The 22,489-nt window shown below is 34.0% G+C and overlaps 1 protein-coding gene and 1 long non-coding RNA gene across 2 annotated transcripts in view; one reads left to right on the forward strand and one right to left on the reverse strand.

Annotated features, from left to right (window-relative positions):
• aff2 (AF4/FMR2 family, member 2) overlaps positions 1-2,894 on the reverse strand; it is a 276,300-nt gene extending 273,406 nt beyond the window's left edge. The window contains exon 1 of the mRNA XM_051128381.1: positions 2,731-2,894. Coding sequence (XP_050984338.1) covers positions 2,731-2,783 — 53 coding nt within the window. The 5' untranslated portion in view covers positions 2,784-2,894. The remainder of the gene's footprint in view (positions 1-2,730) is intronic.
• A 7,514-nt stretch (positions 2,895-10,408) lies between these two features.
• LOC127176325 (uncharacterized) lies at positions 10,409-12,512 on the forward strand. Its single transcript, XR_007829078.1, has 5 exons — positions 10,409-10,503; positions 11,074-11,142; positions 11,294-11,331; positions 11,461-11,550; positions 11,861-12,512. It is a non-coding gene; the product is annotated as an uncharacterized LOC127176325 (long non-coding RNA).
• The last annotated feature ends 9,977 nt before the right edge of the window (positions 12,513-22,489 follow it).

Raw genomic sequence — 22,489 nt, forward strand, 5'->3', positions numbered from 1 at the left:
TCTGCTCTCAGGGCGGCCATAAAGTCCCGCCAAATGAAAAGAAAGTCACAATAAATGGCTGCACCTAATTACGAGGTCTTCTATTACCACTAAAGGTGCAAACCTATAAAATATAGACATATAAAGTCTAATTAAGCATAGCTCCGGTTCTCTAATCCAAACGTGCTGGTTATGACAAATACTTAACTCACACTCTCATAATACAAAATGATTTACCAAACGAAAAAACTGCACCACACACAGAGAGAAGAGGAGCAATTACTTTTGCAAAATAATCGAAAAACACACTTCAAAGCCATTTGACTCTGTTAAAGTGAAGAGCCAACATAATTGTGGCAGCCATTCATGTCACGGCTGTGTCAGCACGGAAAAGCATGTCCCAATCCCCACCGCCTCAGTGCCTCCCATGCTTAACCTTTGTCTACAAATAAGGCACCGCTCTCCATTGAGCTCATTTTGCACCTCACTGAATTTTGCACCACCTAATCTGACTTGATTACATCCAACTCGTGTCGAAGCCCAAACCAACGCACGGGAGATCAGATTCGAATCAATATGATCGCTGAAGTACAGCCCTGGGCCATCAGATAAGCATGGCGAGTATTAAACACAAAGACAATGAATTATGAGCGCGTTATTATTGCGCGCTTGCTTCTCAAACCTTGATTTATTGCTACAAAACACAGAACGATCATTCATCCGAGTATTTAGCCGAATCTACATTTCAAATGTCTTTCCGGTCTGTCGACAGGCTACGGATCATAGTAAAAATAGCAATACTGCCTTTAAAAGCGGGACCAAGCAAACTTATCATACAAAAATGGCTTTTTAAATACCCTCATAAATATTCACAGACTTAATGGGTAGCTCAGGGTTATGAATGTGGCAACAACAGACAAAATTGCCACCACCGCAGAAGTAATAAGCAACTAGCCCGTAGCGGTTCCTGAGAGAGAATAGTTTTAATATCAGCACGCCGCATAGAAAAATAACCTTTAACCTTAAGTTTTTTTGCTATATGTGCTTGTAGTGACTGTATGGAAAATAAAGAGCGTGATACAGTATGAAACTCCTTTTTCAGACAACAGACGGTTCTAGTCAACAAGCCAACGTGCTATCACTGAAGGGAATTCAAAAAGGATCCATATTTTATACAGCAAGTCCCCAGACAAAATACTGACATATTATAACACTCGAGTGCCGGCCTGATGGATGATTATATTCTCGTTTAAAATTTTCAAGGGAGAGATGTGACCAAAGTGTGCGCTAGACATTTTTAAACACTGTTAAATAACTAAAATAAAATAATTTTCCTTAAAAAAAAAAAAAAAATCATATCCTAATATGTGGCCACTCAAAACAATATCTCATAAATCACTTTACAGCACAACGATCCTCTGTTATGTGCAGGACAGTGAGTATAAAAACAAAAGAAAGAGGATCAAATCGAAGGAAGGTGTTGAAAATGTCAAGCAACTAAGAATCACCTCAACAAAGGAAAAAGACGTGTGTCATCCAGGACAGTAGCAACTAACCAAACCAACATATTCACGTTCATGTGAATTTGTTAATATGTGCCAAGTGATAAATGCTCAAATGCATGGAGAGCTTTCATTGTTATTGTTCTTTTTCTCTGCTATATTGCTTTGTATGCATTCATATCTGCACTCTTCGGGTTCCTGCACTCTGCCACATGGTGGAGATGTAGAGAGTGTTAAAATCAGCAAAGATTTAAGTCAGAGAATTATGTTTAAATCACATTGTAGTGGCATATGAAAGTACACTAAAACATAAATAACACACAGCCCTAGCCAGCAGGGGGTGCACTAGCTAACTGCCCACATTAGCAATGACAATTAAATAAGCTAATATCATTTTTTTTATGTTTGCATGATAATGCAATGGATGAAAACAAACAAATTCAACTAGCAATTACTAGCAGAGGTTTATAACAAAATGCATATCAAGCACTTAAACTCATGCATTTAAAAAAATGCATATATGCAAACACCTCCAAATTCTACATAATACATAACTGTGTCCAGTACTTAAAACACAAATCAAATGAGTTTAGATGATGCAACACACTAAATTTGACTAATATGTAATTACATGTTAATTACATTCATATTACTCACTACTTACAGTGTAATTGCCCAAACATGAAGACTAATATAAAGTATGACTATATGACTTACATAGGCGTTTTGACTCATAATTATCTAATGAAATAGTAATAATCTATTATTTGACATTCTGGTAAATTCAGTTTAAAGTAGCAGGAAGAAGTGGCACAAGCTGCTCTTTGTTTCTTTAATGTAGTTTCAACCTATAATTCAATGCATCACCATGCAGTTCATCAAAACAGCAATTCTGTAATTAAAGTTTGCCACAATCATCCTTTAGGTACGCATCTACATAAACAGAAGAGCAGTCGCATCACCAGAGACAGCAAAAGTCAGCACTACGAACCCTAGCGAGCTGCCCACCAAGACAGCATTGCTGGGCATCATAGGCGCTTTGCGAATGCGCGTTCGGAACGCGTCCATGATGCCCCAAAACGCTGTGAAGGTAGGCTGCACACTAGGGTTTGAGACACAGCCGCTATCATGCGTCATAATGGGTTTCACTCGTATTTCGGAATGTGACCACGTCAGATCGGAGCGCATGACAAAGACATTTCATTCAGCAAACTGAATGAGCATAAAAACATAAAGCCCGCAGACGTACCACTGTTGCTCCAGCTCCCAGTCCCTGAAGAAGTCAAACTCGAATAGGTCCATGGTCGGTGTGTTTCAGTGAGGTGCCGGTGGCCGCATATGCAGGAACTCTCGTCTGTCTCCCTCACTGACGCGCGGCGCAGCTCGCACTGCCGCTGCCTCTCTCCGCTCAGCGACACGCAGCCCTGCGGAAGGCGGAGTCAGGGCTCGCTGGAGGCGGTCACTCATTCTGAAAAGACCGGCGCAGCACTTTGAACCAGAGCAGCTCCACCTGTGTCCGGCATGCATCACCTGTGAACACACGGTCGAGAGGCTTTAATAATGCCGTTTAAAACTCAGTCATTCGACTAAATTGTTTTCGCACCCAATTCTATTTAGTCAGTCAAAACAAAATAAACTGTTTTTTTTTTTTTTCGTGTTTTCAAGTAGTTATAAAATATATAGCTTGCTTTGAGCAAGATGTATTCTTTGTTCTGTAATAAATAAATAAATAAATAAAACCTGCATTCATAATAAATAAATAAATACATTTAGTATGGTTGACATCGTTGACCATAATGTAATTAATGTAGCAATATTTAAATACACATATCATAAACAGATAGATAGATAGACAGATAGATAGATAAATGACAGAATACATACATACAGATACATAACCCTAAAAATAATAAACTGTTATTGCAATTAAAAATACATACATACATAGGTTTAACATAGTTGACACCGTTGACCAAAATGTAATTAATGTAGTAATATTTTAATAAACATATCCCAAACAAACAAATTAATCAATAATCATGCACTGCTTACATATACAATCAAATGCACATTTCTTTAGCCTAAAGGTAATAAAATGTTACTGCACTTAAAAAATAAATAAACCAAAATGTAATTAATGTAGTAATATTTAAATAAAAATACCACAAACAAACAAACAAACAAACAAAATAATCAATATGCGTTGCTTACATATACAATCAAATGTACATTAAAATGTTATTGCAATTATAAATAAATAAATAAATAATACCTACATGCATACATACATTTAACATAGTTGACACTGTTGACCAAAATGTTATTAATATGCATTGCTTACATATAATCAAATGCACCCTAAAGGTAATAAAATGTAATTGCAGTTATGAATGAATGAATGAATGAATGAATAAATAAATAAATAATACTGTACAGTTGACACCGTTGACCAAAATGTAATTAATGTAGTAATATTTCAATAAACATATCATAAACAAACAAACAAACAAATAGATACATTTAACATAGTTGACACCGTTGACCAAAATGTTATTAATATGTATTGCTTACATATACAATCAAATGCACATTTCTTTACCCTAAAGGTAATAAAATGTTATTGCAATTATAAATAAATAAATAAATAAATAAATAAATAAATAAATAAATAAATAAATAAATAAATAAATAAATAAATAAATACTATGCATTTAACATAGTTGACACCGTTGACCAAAATGTAATCAATGCAGTCATATTTAAAATCATAAATAAGCAAACAAACAGACAAACAAACAAATAAATATTTCTAGAAAGGTAGCAATATTGATTGAACAAATGTCTATATATATATATATATAAATATATATAAATATATATATATATATATATATATATATATATATATATTTTTTTTTTTAAGTTACATTTTATTTAAAATATATATATATATATATATATATATATATATATATATATATATTATAATTTTCTTAAATACCTAGTTTTAATTAATCATAATACAATAGTAATATTTCTTATAGCTTTATTATTATTATTATTATTATTAACAGTAACTACTAAAAACACCATAATAACAACAATACAACAACTACTCCTACTACTACTACTAATAATAATTTGTATTATATACGTTGTAGTAGTAGTAGCAGTAGTATGTTAATTATGTTAATTATGTTAATTATTATAGTTGATTAATTTATAATCATCAGAAAATTATCCTAAAATTATAACTTTAATTGTCAAACTAAAGTGTCTATACAAATTATCTAGCATACTGACTGATATAGTTCACTGTGGTGATTTACAGCGCTTCTAAGGAATATCCAATCACCAACCAGATTATTGTAGTTCTAAATAAGTTTCTGTGCCAGTATAATATAATATCAGCATTATATTCAAATACTGATGACTGTTGATTGTTGAACTTCCAACAAATCAAGTTTATTGCAGCTGTAACCAGAGAACTGCAGTTGCAGCAGTAAGCACGTGCACCTCTGAAGGCAGCAGTATAAGAGAAATGTGAGCACAGCCGCTTGGCAAATATATTCACATCCCTGATAACACAACAGAAACATTACACAGAAGAATACGCTGTCAGAAATATGCCTCTTTGCATTATTCCTCCATACAAATGTTCAGCACGAGTAATAAAGAGCATGTTTTCCCGAAAACAAGCCACAAGACAGACCCACATATGTTTGTTATGATGATTTGGCGAGAGCCATATGGTGATCGTGTTCCACGCGGTACATAGCTACAACAAATTTCACTTTTTGCATACTTTGCCCAGGGATGCCCTCTCGAAATTCATCGCAGAGACTTCGAACTGATATTAATCTTACCTTGAAATAACACAGTGGGAGAGGAGAAATAAATTTCTGAGGCGGAATGGCTTTCCGGATGTTATACGAATGAATGCTTTGCTGATGGATTTCACAATGGTCAGGCAGCACAGAGAAGATGCCACTGTGTCTAACAATAGCTCACACTGATACAATACAGTTTATGTCCTCAACATTCGCTCTTTACTAGCGGTGTGATAAAAGTGGAAAAGATGAGTCAGGCTAGCTTTCCCCTTTGCTCATTGCAAATCAAAATAATATTTATTTGGTGTCAAAAAGCTGAGTAAACCCGATCACGCATTCAGCCTCTGTTTTTGTCAATCATGATATTACTTCAATAAACTCAAACAAGCTTTTGAAAAACTCTTTATGAGGTCGTCACTTCTGAACTCAATAACATTTTCGTATTAACCTGCATATCCTCAGAGTAACAACTCTGAATCTTATTGTACCAGAACAAGAAGTGCAATAGGCCAGTTTGAGAGGCTATTTCAGGATCTAGGCTAGTGTGTGAGTGAACAAGTTGAAGCTTTTCAGGTGAAATGGTACTTTTGAGCAAGAACGGATTCCAAATCCCCGGGGCACCAGATAACTTTGGAGGTCCCCCTAGTCACAACTGTGAGATGAAATGTCCAAATAATAAGAAATTATATTGAAAAAAAAAAAAAAGAAAAAAAAAAGAAAACTAAAGTCACAATTGTGAGATATAAAGCCACAAAGATACAGTTACGAGAATGAACACACCATAGTATTGCTGCAAAAGAGACAAAAATGTGGCAGGACTAGTATACTATATTAAAGCCCCAATAAGGTTTTCAGAGGGCACAGTCAGTGCTGAGAAACAAATCATATTTCTCATTTCTCTATATCATATAGCTGTGTTTCTATATCTATCTATGTTTTGTATTCGCAGTGGTTTGTTTCTAGGTTCTTAAAAGTCAAAGGTCACTGTACTCTGCCCTTGATTTTGAAAAACTTCTGTGAAAGCGATCTTGTTGTATATCATCAGTGAGGTAATAGACTAATATCATTTAATAAGCTAGCATAAAGAATGCATTAGTGTATTATTCGTTTTAAATACGGCAAATAATTTGCATAGAGGTTACATGCACATAAAATGAGATTTAATTGATATAATCTCTCATATCATTCATATAGTTTTCGCCACCATGTCATTTAAAATTTTGGTATTTATTTATTCATTTATTCGAAAAGTAAAATCAGTAATATTGTAAAATTTTATTACAGTTTACACAAACCTTTTTTTATCTGTTGTAACATATTTGAAAAAGTAATTTATTTCTGTAATGCAAAGCTGTTTTTTTTTTTTTTTTTTTTTTTAGAAATATATTTGTAACAACATAAGATTCTAAAAAAAAAGAAAGAAAAGAAAAATATCATACAAATGAACATTAAGTTACTTGACTTACAGTACTAGAACATACAGTCTACACATCACAACACCCTTTTCACAAATTCACAATTTCCTAGTTTACACAGAAACGATAAAATATAAAGTTCGAAATCAGTTTTCAAAGGTTTGACTTTTTAGGCCCTTCAAATGCTGTTGTCATGTAAATGAGCCCAAGCGCAACTTAAAGGGGTCATCGGATGCCCATTTTCCACAAGCTGTTATGATTCTTCAGGGTCTTAATGAGTCTATAATATACTTTGGTTACAAATTCTCAATGGTACTGTAAAACAGCACCCTTTTTACCTCGTCAAAATGAGCTCTGCAAAAATCATTGCATTCTAAGGGGATTGTTCCTGCTCTGCTCGCCCCGCCCCTCTCTTCGTTCTGTGGAGTGACGAGCCTGTTTACTTTAGCCGCGTTTAGCTGCTAAACTTCCTAACTACCACGTTATAAGGAAAGGCGATCGCAAAGATTCATTAAAAAGACCTTATATGCACTTCTGCTGTAAGTGAAGCTGGATCACGAATGATTTGCGTGAACATAGACACATTTATGCAGATTGGGAGCCGAATTTCCTTCACGAACAAACGTAATCCACTGCAACTTCAGCAGCTCAGATGTCGGGAGAAAATGACGACCACTATGTTCATTATTACATCCAGCAACACAACACCTCAATCACTCAATCTGAGATATTCTTGTCTAACTTACATCCCTGCTCCGGCATCGACAGCTGATCTGAGGTAAGACACTCATGTCTATCAACAACCGTTGGAGTGACTTCTGTCAGTGTGACAGCACATTGTACATACACTGCCAACACACATTAATGTTCAAACAACATGAAAAAGTGAACTTTGCATCCGATGACCCTTAAAATTGTTTTTATTTGAAACTGGTGTTGTGTAAACAGCCCATGAGAATAAATGTACAGTTGGCGTCAAATGTTTACATCCCCCTTTCGGAATCATCGAATATGTTATTTTACCAAAATAACAGGGATCATACAAAAAACATGTTATTGTTTATTTATTACTGACCTGAATAAGATATTTCACATAAATGATATTTACATATAGTCCACAAGAGAAAATAAAAGCTGAATTTATAAAAATGACCCGGTTCAAAAGTTTACATATGCTTGATTTTTAATACTGTGTTGTTACCTGAATGATCCACAGCTGTGTTTTTTTTGTTTAGTGATAGTTGTTTGTGAGTTTCTTGAGGGGTTCAGGGTGAATTTAACTTATTTTGTCTTTGGGAAACATGTAACTATCTTCTGTAGCGTCTGAAGGGCAGTACTAAGTGATGTGATGTGATATTTAGGCAAAATAACATTCTGTTCAAATGTTTTCACCCCCTGGCTCTTAATGCACGGTTTTTCCTTCTGGATCATCAGTAAGCGTTTGAACCTTCTGTAATAGATGCATATGAGTCCCTCAGTTGTCCTCAGTGTGAAAAGATAGATCTCAAAATCATACAATCATTGTTGGAAAGGGTTCTACCCTGGTGAAAAAACAGCATATGCTGGTAGGTATGGTCATGTTGCTGGTCAAAGACCAGCATAAACCAGCAAAGGACCAGCTTAAACCAGCATCAAAACCTAAGAACCTAAAAACAGCTGTGGATGATATAAACAATAACATGCATTTTGTATTTTCCCACTTATATTTTGGTAAAATAATTAACAATTAACAAATAATTAACAATTAACATTTTTAATGAGTCTGAAAGGGGGTGTAAATGTTTGACTTCAACTGTAATGTCACTCTGTAACACTTGTGAAAGAAGATCAGAAATGTTTAAATTAACTGTGGAAACTCACTGGGAATAAGCCTAATAATTCATTTTGCCACCACTCATCAAATACACAAGGGACGAGGAAACACTACAAAACTACTGTACTGTTTCTTGAACAAACAGTTTGCTAATGATGAGTAATTTGTTCCTTCTCAAGCATCACAGCTCATCTTTAGTGTGGAAAACACTTTCAGGCTTAAAAAGCACACAATATCTGTTTGATTACAGTTCAGTGAGAGATGCTGCTTGCATTTGTTCATGATTGAAGCAGGCTTTTGACCACTCATGTGAACATCCCACCCAGTCGGGCCACATCACAACCGTTAAAACGGTGGAAATAGCCTCTGGCAGCTGGCGTGATAAATGACTTGAGAAATACTTCATCATAACAGCCAAGGCCACACGACTGGCACCTCATCCCGTTTAATCTCATTGAGATGAATAAGAGAGTCATTATTGCTGTGCTGATACGGTCTAAAGGGGATCGCCTCCTAATTATACCACTGTAATTTCTGAGTTAATTATCTCCTGCCCACTGTACAATTCAAACTTTCTACTGTAGTCGTCCTACAGTTGGGTCACTCCTTTCAGTTTCATCTCCCCCATCATATATATGTTTTAATGCATCTCACATTTTTAAAAATGGAAATGATTATTCAATCATTTTTATCAAATTCATTATTTTGTTGTGGTTATAAATAAACAGTGTTACTAACAGCATTACTTTTTTCAGTAACAAGTAATCAAATGAATTACTGTTTCCCGCATTACAACACCATTACGTTACTGACAATAAAATGAGGCGTTACTATAATTTTTACGTTGCGTTCTTCTTCTGAGGTAAATTCTGCCTTATTCCTCCAGAGAATCTTCTTCCAGAAACAAAAAGTAGCCTAAAAGAACTTGATGAATGTTCACATTTGTTTATGGAGGTGATGTTGGTGTTTACCTACATGTTCACGCATCTCATGTGAATGTCTAAAAATTGAAAAGTGAAGCCTCTTGTAGGCATGTTCACATTAGAGATAAGTTTGGATGGTAAAAACTGGAGCTCGCGTTTATATCATACAGATTACTTAATCAGAGAATATTTGTTTCGAATGTGAAATTTCAAGCTTTCTATACATATATCTCTCATGTCTGTGAGGCAGGTATTCGCGGAGATTCAGGTTGTTTTATGTACGTGTTTGTGAAGAGAGGTGATGGAAAGAGAGCACACCCTGTTTATTTCATTTATTTTACAAAAACACATTGTTTTCTTGTTATTATGTTTTTCATATCTGTGGGATAATAACATGATATTAGTCTCTCACATTGACCCACAGCAACATTAAAACAGTGTAGATTAGTGTACAATGTTTTATTCATTTACCATATTTAATATTGGGGGCATCCAAGTTATTTGACGTTTTTTTTTTTTTTTTATATATATATATATATACAGTATATATATACATTTTCCCCCTGCTAAATAGTTACTTCTATAGTGATGTAACTCAGTTACTATTTATGAGAAGTAACTAGTAACTATAACTACACTGTAAAATCCAATAGTGTACCTTACTTGTATATAATTAGTTATCTTTACTTAGTTGCTCTACTTACTAGGTTTTATCAAGTTACAGCTAATTTCAAGGCGAAAAAAACAGTTTACTTGCTGCTTTGAGTAAGGCTTACTTAAAATATTCAAGTAGTCACAACAAAACCAATGACATGAATACACCAGTGAGAGGCAGCAGTGCGCTAATGTGTTGCTAATGTGTTGCTAATGTGCAACAAAACCACAGAAGAAGAAATTAGGACAGTTAGAGCATGCGCAACAAGCAATGTTTTGAATTTGTGCTGACATCAGTTGGCTCCAGCTAATTGGCGAAGAATTTGCTGAAACTGGGAAAAGAAGCAGAGACTGCTTGCATTTTTACCTCTGGACAAAGACACTAAGGTAAGTTATCAAAAAAATAATTGTGTGTAAATGTGTCTTTCTGTCTGCTGCTAATTTTAACTGACTTAGCCCTATTTTGTGCATGGGCTGCATGTAAAGTAGACAAAAGACAAGTGATCCTGTTTACACTAGATGCTTTTTTACTGTCACAAATGTAAAACTTTGTAGTTAGTTTTCTGTTTTGCCCAGAGTTGATGCTGCAAACCCATGTTGATTTTAAGTTAATTTTTCAATTTACAATTTTATCATCATATATGTTTTAATACATCACAATTATTGCCATTGCATGATTAAACCTTTGTGGTTTAAATTAAATGAGCTCTTTGTCTCACAGTAATTGTTATTTCTACAGTAATACAGAGGAAATGCTGCTTTTGAATTGATTTTGTGACTGTGGCCTCAAATAGATATGTATAGAAATGTGGACTTTCTTTTCTTTCTTTCTTTCTTTCTTTCTTTCTTTCTTTCTTAATGTAACCCTTCTAAAACATGCAACTATCAAGGAATGAATGTGTCTGTAATCTAGAAGCCACAACACTAGTGTAACTTACTTTTATTTGTCATATTTAGGACAAGTGTTTGTGGCAACTGCCTTCTCTGAACAGCGGTCTCATCAGCACAGGCCTCAGTACACTGGAGGTGAGATATTTCAAGCTAATACACAGCAGTACAGCAGTTTTTTTTACTCAGTAATCACTGTGCTACACTATTTACAATTTCATTTTAAAAAAGTCTTGCATATGCAGTATACCTCTAACCACTTTTTTTTTTTTTTTTTTTTTTTTTGCAGATTTAAGAGGACACTTCACACCCTACAACCCCTAAAATGTATGTTGCTACATTAATTGTTTTCAAAATTTTTAAAATAAACAGTTAATGACCTCTTTATTGACACTTTGACAAAAACATTTGTACTGTAACACTCGAATGTCTTAAACTTTTTTTTTTTTCTTCTAGAACCCAGATTTGACAGCACTGCACACCCATCTTGGGCCTTCCTGTTTCATTTTGCGATTACCCCAGATACTTCTACTACTAACCCGCTTTGTAAGTTCTAAAAAAAATAAAATAAAATACACCTTAAACAAACACTTAATTGTGGGAAAATGTAATGTGTATTTGCTCTTATATTACTGAGATACTTCTATAAGATTATTGTTGATTATATACCTCGTTCACCCAAAAAAGAAAACTATGCCATTTAATCTCCCTCATGTCATTCCAAAATGAACAAAAGTCATGGATGAGTAAATGATAACAAATTAAAATTTTTGGTGAACCAGGCAGGACAGATAACACTGACAAATAACCATCACATTGCCCTACTTAATATTTTATTTGTTTGTTTTTTATGCAGGTGTCTGATGTTGATGCAGTCTGGACACTAATATGTGTTGGATTGCTGACCATCATTGAAGATGATGTATTTCTCCAAATCTTCTCTGCCTTGACCCTGTGTCTTCTGCCATCATTGTTCAGGGTACACTGCAAAGAACAGTCTGTAGAATCTACATCAACTGTTTGCTTCTGGAATGTCATTTGGTACATTTGGATTACTGCTACATTTGGATTGACCTAATACCATGAAAAACACTTGGAGATTCATTCAAAGTGTGGTGCTTTACTTGGGACAAAACAAAACCCTGAAACTAAAGTGACTTTTTGAACTTTAATTATATAATCCATTGGCAACGTGTGCAGCCTACCCAGTGCCATACTTAAACTCATCCTCCTACTGCTACCTCCACTTCTTACACTAAGCATACCCTAAATCAGATTGTTGTTGGTTTGTATCAGATTGTTGTTGGTTTGTGTAATACATTACCTTTAACTTTGAATTGTCACTGCCTTAAATTTATGTGTCATATGAATGGAACATTGTTTTCATTAATTTGTAATGGATTTTTGAAGCACTTAAGTTACTAGACTAGTTAAATTACTAGTTACTATTACTACTTAAATTAATAGTTAGTAATTTAAGTGCTTAGTTGCATTTACTTGAACAGAAATCGAATTTATTGCTAAAACCATGCAAACCGATAGCTTTAAATAAACCAAGTAAGCATTACTCTAGCACCAGAGTAACGCTTACTTGATTTATTTAAGGCAATCGGTTTGCATGGTTTTAGCAAGTAAATTAGATTTCTGTTCAAGTAAATACAATTAAGTGATTCTGAGTTACCAGAACTTGCGTGTAAGTTTACAACACTAAATAAACCTTTGTAAGTACAAAATACTGTTCTTATTTCACTTTACTTGGTTTTTTCAAGGCAATCGGTTTGCATGCTTTTTAAGTAAGGTTTACTAATTAGAATTTACAGTGTAATTACTCACATTTTAATCACAATTTAGTCACATTTTCTTGGTTGAAACAAACAAACAAACAAAACACTACTTATATTAATCAGAAAAAAAATACATTTACAATGTAATCAATATATTATTTATCTCATTAAATACATTTACAATGTGATTTACATTTTATTTATCTCATTAACGTTGTGTTTTTAAGCATTTTGCATTTATTTTAAAATAATAACTCAAGGCAATAACATTTTAAACAATATATTTTATTTGTGAACTTATATTCAGCTGTTCTTTTTAATAGCTAATTTTCAACTGTTTTTAAAATTTTTGGATCAAGGCTTGGTAAATATTGGTCACAGACACAGAGATTTACTTTAAATTACACCATGCTGATTACTCACTAAACTCCTACAGATCATGTTTTCATGCCATTTGAAGTCTTATTTTGACATAACAAAGTGGTTATATATGTGTGTGCATTGTTTACTTTATTAAAATAGTCTTCCCATTAAGGCCATTATATTGTTCATTGAGAACGTGGAACGCACACCAACACGAAGAGGCGGGATTTATCACATGAACCAATCACAGCTGAACATACCATTCATATTCAGTCATATCACAGTGACTTTCCCCCATTCACTCTCAGTTACGCTTTAGGGGGTCCGTTAAAACTCTATGGGCTCAGGGGAGCCAAGAGAGACACGGGCTCCTGCTGTAATTTTACCTACTGGTGTCGCTGTTTGAAAATGTTTCTTTAGAATCCTGTTAACATTTTTAACATTTTGAAAAAAAAAAAAAAAAAAAAAAAAAAAAAAATATATATATATATATATATATATATATATACATAATTTTACAATTAATAAAACCTTAAGTGCATAATATGCTCAAAATATGCTACTCCCCTAGACAAAACACAAGCATATTCAATTTTACAAGGTTATAGAGTTTAGAAAAGTGCTGCATAACAGGAATTATCAGTTTATCATGTGTTTTCAGGTTTTGAATTCACACATGCATGCATAAACAGGGCCCCAATTTTTTTACATTTATTATCAGATTTGACAAGAACTGTTCAAACAAAAGTTCAAACCACTATCTAGCATAATATGTACTGTATAGTCAAAAGCACATGCACAACACATACAATTTCATTGCATTTATGAAACACTAGTAGACCTCAAGTTGAAGGTTGATTATGCAACAGTTGATTCTGAGAACTGTACTGAGGTGCATCCAAAGAACAGCTGCTCAAAGTCGAGATTTTCTCACTCTTGTGAAAAGGTGAAATGTGCGAGCTTATTTCAGCTCATGGTGCACAGTACAAAAACACACTTTGAAAAAACAACATTCTGTCTTTTATTCACTTAAAGGATTTTTTTTCCCCAACAGAATTTGAGCTTTATGTATTATGTTTTAAAATTCATTCACTGACATAAAAAAAATAAAAATAAAAAAAAAAAATAATAATAATATAAATAAATCATTGCTTGTCATTGATAATAGCAGAAAAGTTGTCAAATCATTTTTCACTCATGCTGTATCGTTGTCTTTTTATGATGGAGCACGAAAGGAGACATTTTGCTGAATGTCCAAGCATCTCTTTCCATACACTTACAGTAAACAGTGGTTCTCAATCTCTATAACAGGCAAAACAATAATGTATTAATTTATACAGCTTTCACAATTAATTCAAGCTTGTGCACAGATTAAATTTCTGCATACACATAAATTAAATCTGACAGCTACAGCACAGGCGTTTTCAGCACAGACTGACTAAAATTTGGGGTTGTTCCTCATATAAAGCTACAGTATGACTTCAAAGACTTGTAATATTCTGTATGTATCATGTGAGTCTTATTGTCTACTTTTATTTTTTGACAGCCCCTGCAATGCAAGCCTTCATTATGAGGAAACGAGCAGCATGAACTTTCCTCAAAACACCCTGTGCATTCAAAAGAACAAAGCAAGTACGGGTTCAGAAACCGTGAGGGTGAACAAATGACAGAATTATAATTTTTGGGAGAACTATTCCACCGTTTTATGGCTTGAACAAAAAGCACAACACCTCTGAAGTCAGTTGAACACATTTATTTGATGACATCCCCTGTAACAATAACCCGGACACTTTAACACGGATCTCCTATGAGTTCATTGATAATTGGCAGGCGCACTGGCAGCAGGGCACTGCCACATCAACAGCTCCACAGCACTTCTGCCTGCTGAGTGACAGATGTTAATTAGACCCCTTTGTAAACTGCTGCTACGCTCAGTCTGAAACCATTTCTCTTTTTCTTTTCTCTCTCACACACAAGAGGATAATAGATTTAATCAAAAATCCAGATTCAGTCAGGAGAGTCCAGTGAATCGCCTTGATATCAGTCTAAACCTTAGAGTACCAAAAGTCTAGTTGAGTCGACTGATTTGACTCATTCACCAGTTGTTCAAACCTTAATGGTCAAGCGTCATGACTTTTTAACAAATGTGAGGAATTCAGCTTTTTGGCACAAGTAGATTATGTGAACAAGTGCATCGTTGCTTTCAAAATGTGATATACTTCAGTATGAAATTGGATATTTAATAAGTACTCTATCCTGATGGATGAAATCATTTTTCATATTTTTTTGTTTGCTAAAACAACACATTAATACCTATTTTGGTAACATTTTATTTTAAGGGCCAATTCTCACTATTAACTAGTGGCTTATTATCATGCGTATTACTACTATAGGCTATTTATTAGTAATTATAAAGCATATTAATGCCTCATTCTGCATGACCATATTTAAGATCCCTCAATTCATACCTAAACATAACAACTACCTTGCTAAATATTAATAAGCAGCAAATTAGGAGTTTATTGAAGCAAAAGTCATAGTTAATAGTGAGAACTGGTCCCCAAACTAAAGTGTGAGTGTTTTTTTTCCATATTCTATTTAATAGTCTGCAAAAAAAAAAAAAAAAAAAAAAAAAAAAAAAAACAGAAAAACCTGCAAACAGAAACCTGTTTACAAACATGTATGCTGTTTGTTGAACAAACATGTATGCCCACCCCAAATTCACATTATTTGTTGAGCAAAGGCTGCTCAAACACAGAAACTGGCACATGAGAAAAAATGGTTACACTTAATTTTGATAGTCCACTTTACACATTATTTTAACTTTAAGTAACTTTGCAATTACATGTCAATTAACTCTCATTAATTTGCAACTACATGTCAACAACACTGTAAAAAAAAAATCCTTAACATTTACGGTAAAAAAAAAATTGCAGCTGTGGTTGCTGGAAATTTACCATAAAAAATAAAACGGTTTTAACTTAAGTTACATTTAAATATCGTAATTTAATTAATGGATAAAATGTTTATGTACCAACCTACTGAAGTACTGAGATCAGTTTTGTACCATTGTAATACACTGATAACCACCGAAAGAGAAAGTTACATGATGAACCAAAACATATTTAGAGGATGCATGGTGTCATTCATACAAACACTAAACTCCATCATGGTAACACACATTGAAAACTAAAATAAAGCAATAATCATAAATTTAACAACATTAGATGTAACATACAACCCTAATATACAAAACTGATAAGAAACTAAGAAGAAACAGATATTTAAAAAACAAAACAAACAAACAAAAAACATCAAATTTGAAAAAAAAAAAAGTGTAACACAAGGGATTCTGGGAATGTCAATTTACAGTTATTTACTGTAAATTTCACTTCCGAAAACGATATACTACCGTAAAATTACATGCAATGTCCAATAGAGTTTTTTACTGTATATAGTAGGGGAACTTAACGTTAAGCATTTAACTGGTTTTTACTGTAGCATTTTTACAGTTTTTTTTATCATTTTTTTACATTTACATTTTTATCCGTTAAACTCACTGTCATTTTTTACAGTGTGGCAGTCATTAGAGTACTAGTAGACTGTTAGTTTAGGGTTAGTAGAATAAACTGAAGTTATTGGGGACCATTAAAATTAAGTGTTAACAGATATTAAGCATAAGTCTATTAAGTCTACTAATACTCTAATATTCTCAAAGTTACTTATACAGTAGTTAGTACACTGTCTGGACTATCGAAATAAGGTCTTACTGAAATATTTAATCATCCAAAAAAATTACATCAGTTTTTAGATTATAAAATTTTGAAATGTAATTTCCTGGCTAATCCATCCTTTTGTTTTATACATTCATGAATCTTTCATGGTTTGCATGGTGCTATTGTTCTCTTCAAAACTAAGGGAGTTTGATTGAATGAGTTCTTGAGTCATTTTCATTTATATTCCCTGTAGATTCTGCATATCTCCTGTTTCTTTCTCCTGCTCTTAGACAGCAGCCATCCAGAACGTTTGAACAGTGGGAGAAAAAAAAAAAAAAAAGAAGAAGTGAGAAAGGGGGGAGGGGCGCACTATAATGCAGTGCACAAAACCAAAATGCCTGTGGCTAATTTCAGCAGTAAAATCTCTTTGGCACTGATAGGTTTCTCAATACTGCTTTTGTGCTTTCAAAGCTTCAATTGATCTGGAAAAAAAGGAGAGAGGGTGTTTTTTGCTAATTGCAAAAGTGTCAAAGAAGAAAAGCTCTGATGTGAATAAACAAAGCTGCATGAAATGCAAATTAACATTATTGTAAAGTCATCACTCTTTTATGATCAATCTAAAATCCGACTGAGAGTTTAAAGAACCAACAATGCCATCAACAACACATGCAATGAGTACAGTATTAGTGTAAATACTGTGAAAATGTGTCATTGTAACTATGTTTTTCACATTTTCACAAGTAAATTTCAGTGGCATTGTTGCCAAGACTGGTGTGTGGCAACATACTTATTTCATGCTTTATTATATTCTGGGTTCAATGATGTTCAAGTTTATTCATTTCATGAAACAGATTTAAAACAACAAACAAAGCTGACCGAAATGCTGAACAACAGCTAGTCCAATACTAGTTAAGCTCAACTGACAACAGTTTTGATTATTACACAAAATATATCATCAGAAGTGAAATATGGCGTAAGGGTGCCGAGATTGATCCAATATCCATCTGAATGTTCTTTTGGCCCACACTGAATGAACTGGCTTTTATCATCATTACTGAGCATAAAGTTGTTTGTGAGCCACAGTTTGAGTTTATGGAGACAGGCTTCCAATCTATTTTAGGCCAAGTTATTTGTGTTTTATAGGAGTTGTGTGTCATCCACGTAACAGTGATACGACCCCCCCAAATTTACTCATGATTGATCCCAAAGGTAGCATATAACAAAAAAAATAAAAAAAAATAATAATAATAATAAATAATGGTCCTAAAATCGATCCGTGGGGTACACCACAGGTGACGTCACCCATCGTATCACCAGCTGAAGATGAAGACAGACAAATTGAAGTTCAAAAAAATTATGAGGTTTAATCCACAAGCAGACGATACGGTGTAACACATACACTAACAACTGACTACTGAAGAGTGAACAAGGAGGAACTAAAATACACAGTGGTGACAAACTAAATGCTGATCAGCTGTGACGAATGGTTAATGTCCATGGAAACAGATGAGTGGCAGGAAGCAAAGGCACAAAAACACATGTGACTGGTGAAAACAAACTGAAAGTCCATGAAAACAAAAACTAACTGAACATAACTGTAACACACAGAGAATGAATGAGCACCTAATCTGAAAAACTGGCACTTCCAATGGAACTAAATGTAAATGGAGCTAAATGTAAAAACAAAACGACTTCTAACCACCATAATTGTTTTCTAAATAATCACTTACTAACAATTTCTGTGGAAAACTATTTCAAAAATAATATATAATTCAAATAATTAAAAAAAATGCGTCAGCACCATAGCCTTATGGTTAGTGCGTCGACATTTAGCGTAACTGCACTCAGTTGCAGTATTTTTGACAGTCCCTGCAATGCAAGCCTTAATAATGAGGAAAAGAGCAGCACAGACTTTCCTCAAAACATCCTGCACATTCAAGTAAATTAAAACTGCGCAAATAATTGAGAGAATTATAATTTGCACACTGTTAAAAAAAAAAAAAAAAGTTGAGTCAACTTAAAATAATTTATTACCTGGTTGCCTTAAAATTTTAAGTTAAGTCAACTCAAATGAGTTTAGTCAACTTGAAATATTAAGTTGTACGAAGTGGCAACTTAGATATTTGTGTTGACTAAACTGAAATTTTAAGGCAGCCAGGTAACAAATTGTTTTAAGTTGAAGCCACAATTATATTATTATTATTATTATTATTATTATTATTATTTTATTTATTTATTTATTTTTCTAACAGTGTAAGACAACTTTTCCACAGTTTTAGGGGATTTAATAAAAAGCACAACACCTCTGAAGTCAGTTGAACACATTTATTTGATGACTTCCCCTGTAACAATAACCCGGGCAATTTAACACAGATCTCCAAGAAAAATCCACCAAAAATTTGGCATTTACAATGGAACTAAATAGGGTCAGTCTGTAAAACATAAAAACAAAACAACTTCTAACCACCATAAATGGTTAAAAAATTACTTACTAAGCTTTTCGGTGTAAAGATATTTCCAATATTGTTGGAATGATTACATAAAGGCAATTTAATTTACAAATACAATGATGTACCAGGTGTGCTACAGAGCAAGTTTACTTTGTCAGAAAAGCCATACATATGGATCTGATTCTGTGATGCAAATATCAAAATATGTCATTTTACAAATAATGCATAACCTGCCTCTGCAATCATAATTTATGTAAAAAAGAATAACATTTGATGGTGTTTTACTGTCCCTAGTGTTCATTTCAGGTGGAAACTGCAGTGAATTGTATGTATAAGTGTCGCAAAATTTAGGTGTAGGTATATATGGGTTGGCTTTTACATCTCAAAAAATACACAAGTTCTGCTTTTGAATCATCTAAATATGTCCTTATTTACTTTCACTGTGACCTTGATTTTGATTGTTTTGTGAAAAAAAAAGTCTAAATTATTTTTCTCAATCAACACTGCATTACAAGTGCTGTTGATTAAGCTTAACCTGTATTGAACTCAGAAGATTTCCTTTATTATTGTTCCTGCATGTGAACAGAGACTTGTAAAAAATTAATGGAATAACTTCTCCATCTTGCCAACACTGGACTACAGTAACTCACAGGAGACGGATTACTCAACTGTCTTCACTCACTGGTAGTCAACACACAAGTCGCTCTGCACGTGCACTCTGTTATTCTTAACTGTGAGGAGTTGCTGGGCACAGCCACATCCTGTTGCCAAAGGTCACTGTCGCTCACGTTGCTACAAGTTGTCAGCTCTCACTGAAAATAAATGATTACAGGCCACTTTATTGCTGCAAGTCGTTGTTTTTCACCTTGAATGAGGAAAGTGTGCAATATAATAATGACTGCTTGCTTTAATAAACATCACTCATTTTTTCTTCACAATTAAAGAAATACAAACACAAAGTGGGTGGAACAGGAATGTGTTTTTGGTTAATGTATTGACAAAGAACTAATTTTTAACATGATAGTTTTATTCTTACATGTACTATATACTAGTAATATGTATTTTCGTCAGGTGTGTTAGAGGTTTTGTGTTCTAATCGGCCTTTGCATAATTGTTTTCCCCTTATTAAAATCAAAGATGTTCGTTAGTGATGGAATATCAAGAGCAGGGACACGTTTGTGTGTATTTTGTTTTGTGGTTGAACCAGAATGAATAGATACATTAGGTACAACAACGAACATTAAACATGATTTCAAAATCAACAGATTACAGCGCCAGATCATAACAGAAACTAATGTTTCATGTAGCTATGTCCATGCTGCGAGATGTTCAATAAAGTGGTGGGGACAATATCGACCCTGGCAAAAAGTGGTGGGGACATGTTCCACCCGTCCCACCCATAAATTACGCATATGGTTCGCTTCTTCATTTGGAGAAATTTAGCATTACATCACTTGCTCACCAAAGGATCCTTTGTATTGAATGGGTGCCATCAGAATGACAGTCCAAACAGCTGATAAAAACATCACAATAATTAACAAGTAATCCACCATATGACTCCGGTCCATCAATTAACATCTTGTGTAGTGAAAAGTTGTTTGTTTGTAAGAAGCAAATCCATCATTAAGGTGTTTTAATAAATTATTGAGCCTGTAATCCATACACTCTAAAAATGCTGGGTTATTTTTTAACCCAAATGCTGGCTTCAGCCCGTTGGGTCATTTTATTGAGTTGTTTTTTAAATTATTTTTTACCCAGGTACTGTTTTTTTCTGTTGTTGTTGTTTTACCCAAATTTTGGGTTCAACTTGTTGGGCTATTTTATTTTTTTTTTTTTTTACCCAGGTGCTGGGTTGCTGGTTATTTTAGTTTTTTTTTTTTACCCAACCGCTGGATTCAGGCAATCTCCCACTTGAAGCCAACACGGAAGTGACTAAAACTGCAATTCATCGACTGGCTGCTAGAGGCTGGCTGCAAAAGGGAGTCAATCCCATAGACTCCCCATGTTAAAATGGCCAACTTCACAGCAGAAAAAAATATGTTTACAGCCTGGTTCAAAAGATTTTGGTTTATATAGCTAATTTTGCCCTTCATGTCAACTGTGAGGGGGGTGAATTTTTTTATAACTCATCCGTTTAATTTATATTAAGCCTTAAAGTTCTGCATAATTTAGGGCGTGGCCACTTGAGTGACAGGTGGATTGCCGCTGCTTTTTTTGCAGTCTATGGTATAGATGCATGTAATATTGTAAACTATGCTGCATTCACCCAAATACATTCAATTTGCCTTGTATTTTGTGTTTTTGATTATTGTTGTTGCCTCTAGTAATTCTGTGTGTGTTTTTATAAGTTCCAGTCCATTTTAAACCAGCAATATAATAATTGTTAAACAATAGTTGACTAAATAAAATACCCCAGCATGTTTGGTAAAAAACATTTAACCCAACCAACTTGGTCAAATACAGCTGTCCAATATTGACACATCGCTGGGTTGCCAAGTAACCCAAGTTGGGTTTTTTTTGTAACCTAGCATTTTTTTAGTGTAATATGCTTCTTCCAGTGAAAAAGTAAATTTCCTATTGGCCTCTCACATCAAAACCCACATATATGTTTATAACTGTTTTTAACTGTTTTTCACTTGTAAACTGTGCATATTTCTCTCCTGAGTCAGACAAGATGACTTTTTAACTGGAGAGAGCAATATCATGGATAGATGACTCATATTTTAGACAGAAGTGATGGTTTAAAGTTAAAAACATCTTAATAATGGATTTGATCCTTACAAACACAGAGATGGACTGGAATTGATGGACTGGAGTGGTGTGGATTGCTTGTGGATTATTGTGATGTTTTTGTCAGCTGTTTGGACTCTCATTCTGACGGCACCCATTCACTGCAGAGGATCCATTGGTGAGTGATGTAATGCTAAATTTCTCCAAATCTGTTCCCATGAAGAAATAAACTCATCTACATCTTGGGTGGTCTGAGGGTGAGTACATTAAAATTTTTAGCTGAGCTGTTCCTCTGAATATCACACACGCATTTAACATTGCAAGAGCCAGTACAGACAAATCGTGTGAAAGCTATAAAAAACTATATGACACATCAATGTTGACAAACACACCAAGACTGTTATGCTTCTATGTGGACAAGCTGAAACAGCAAACAAAAATC

Source organism: Labeo rohita, chromosome 14, assembly GCF_022985175.1.
Source record: "Labeo rohita strain BAU-BD-2019 chromosome 14, IGBB_LRoh.1.0, whole genome shotgun sequence".
Lineage (NCBI taxonomy): Eukaryota > Metazoa > Chordata > Actinopteri > Cypriniformes > Cyprinidae > Labeo > Labeo rohita.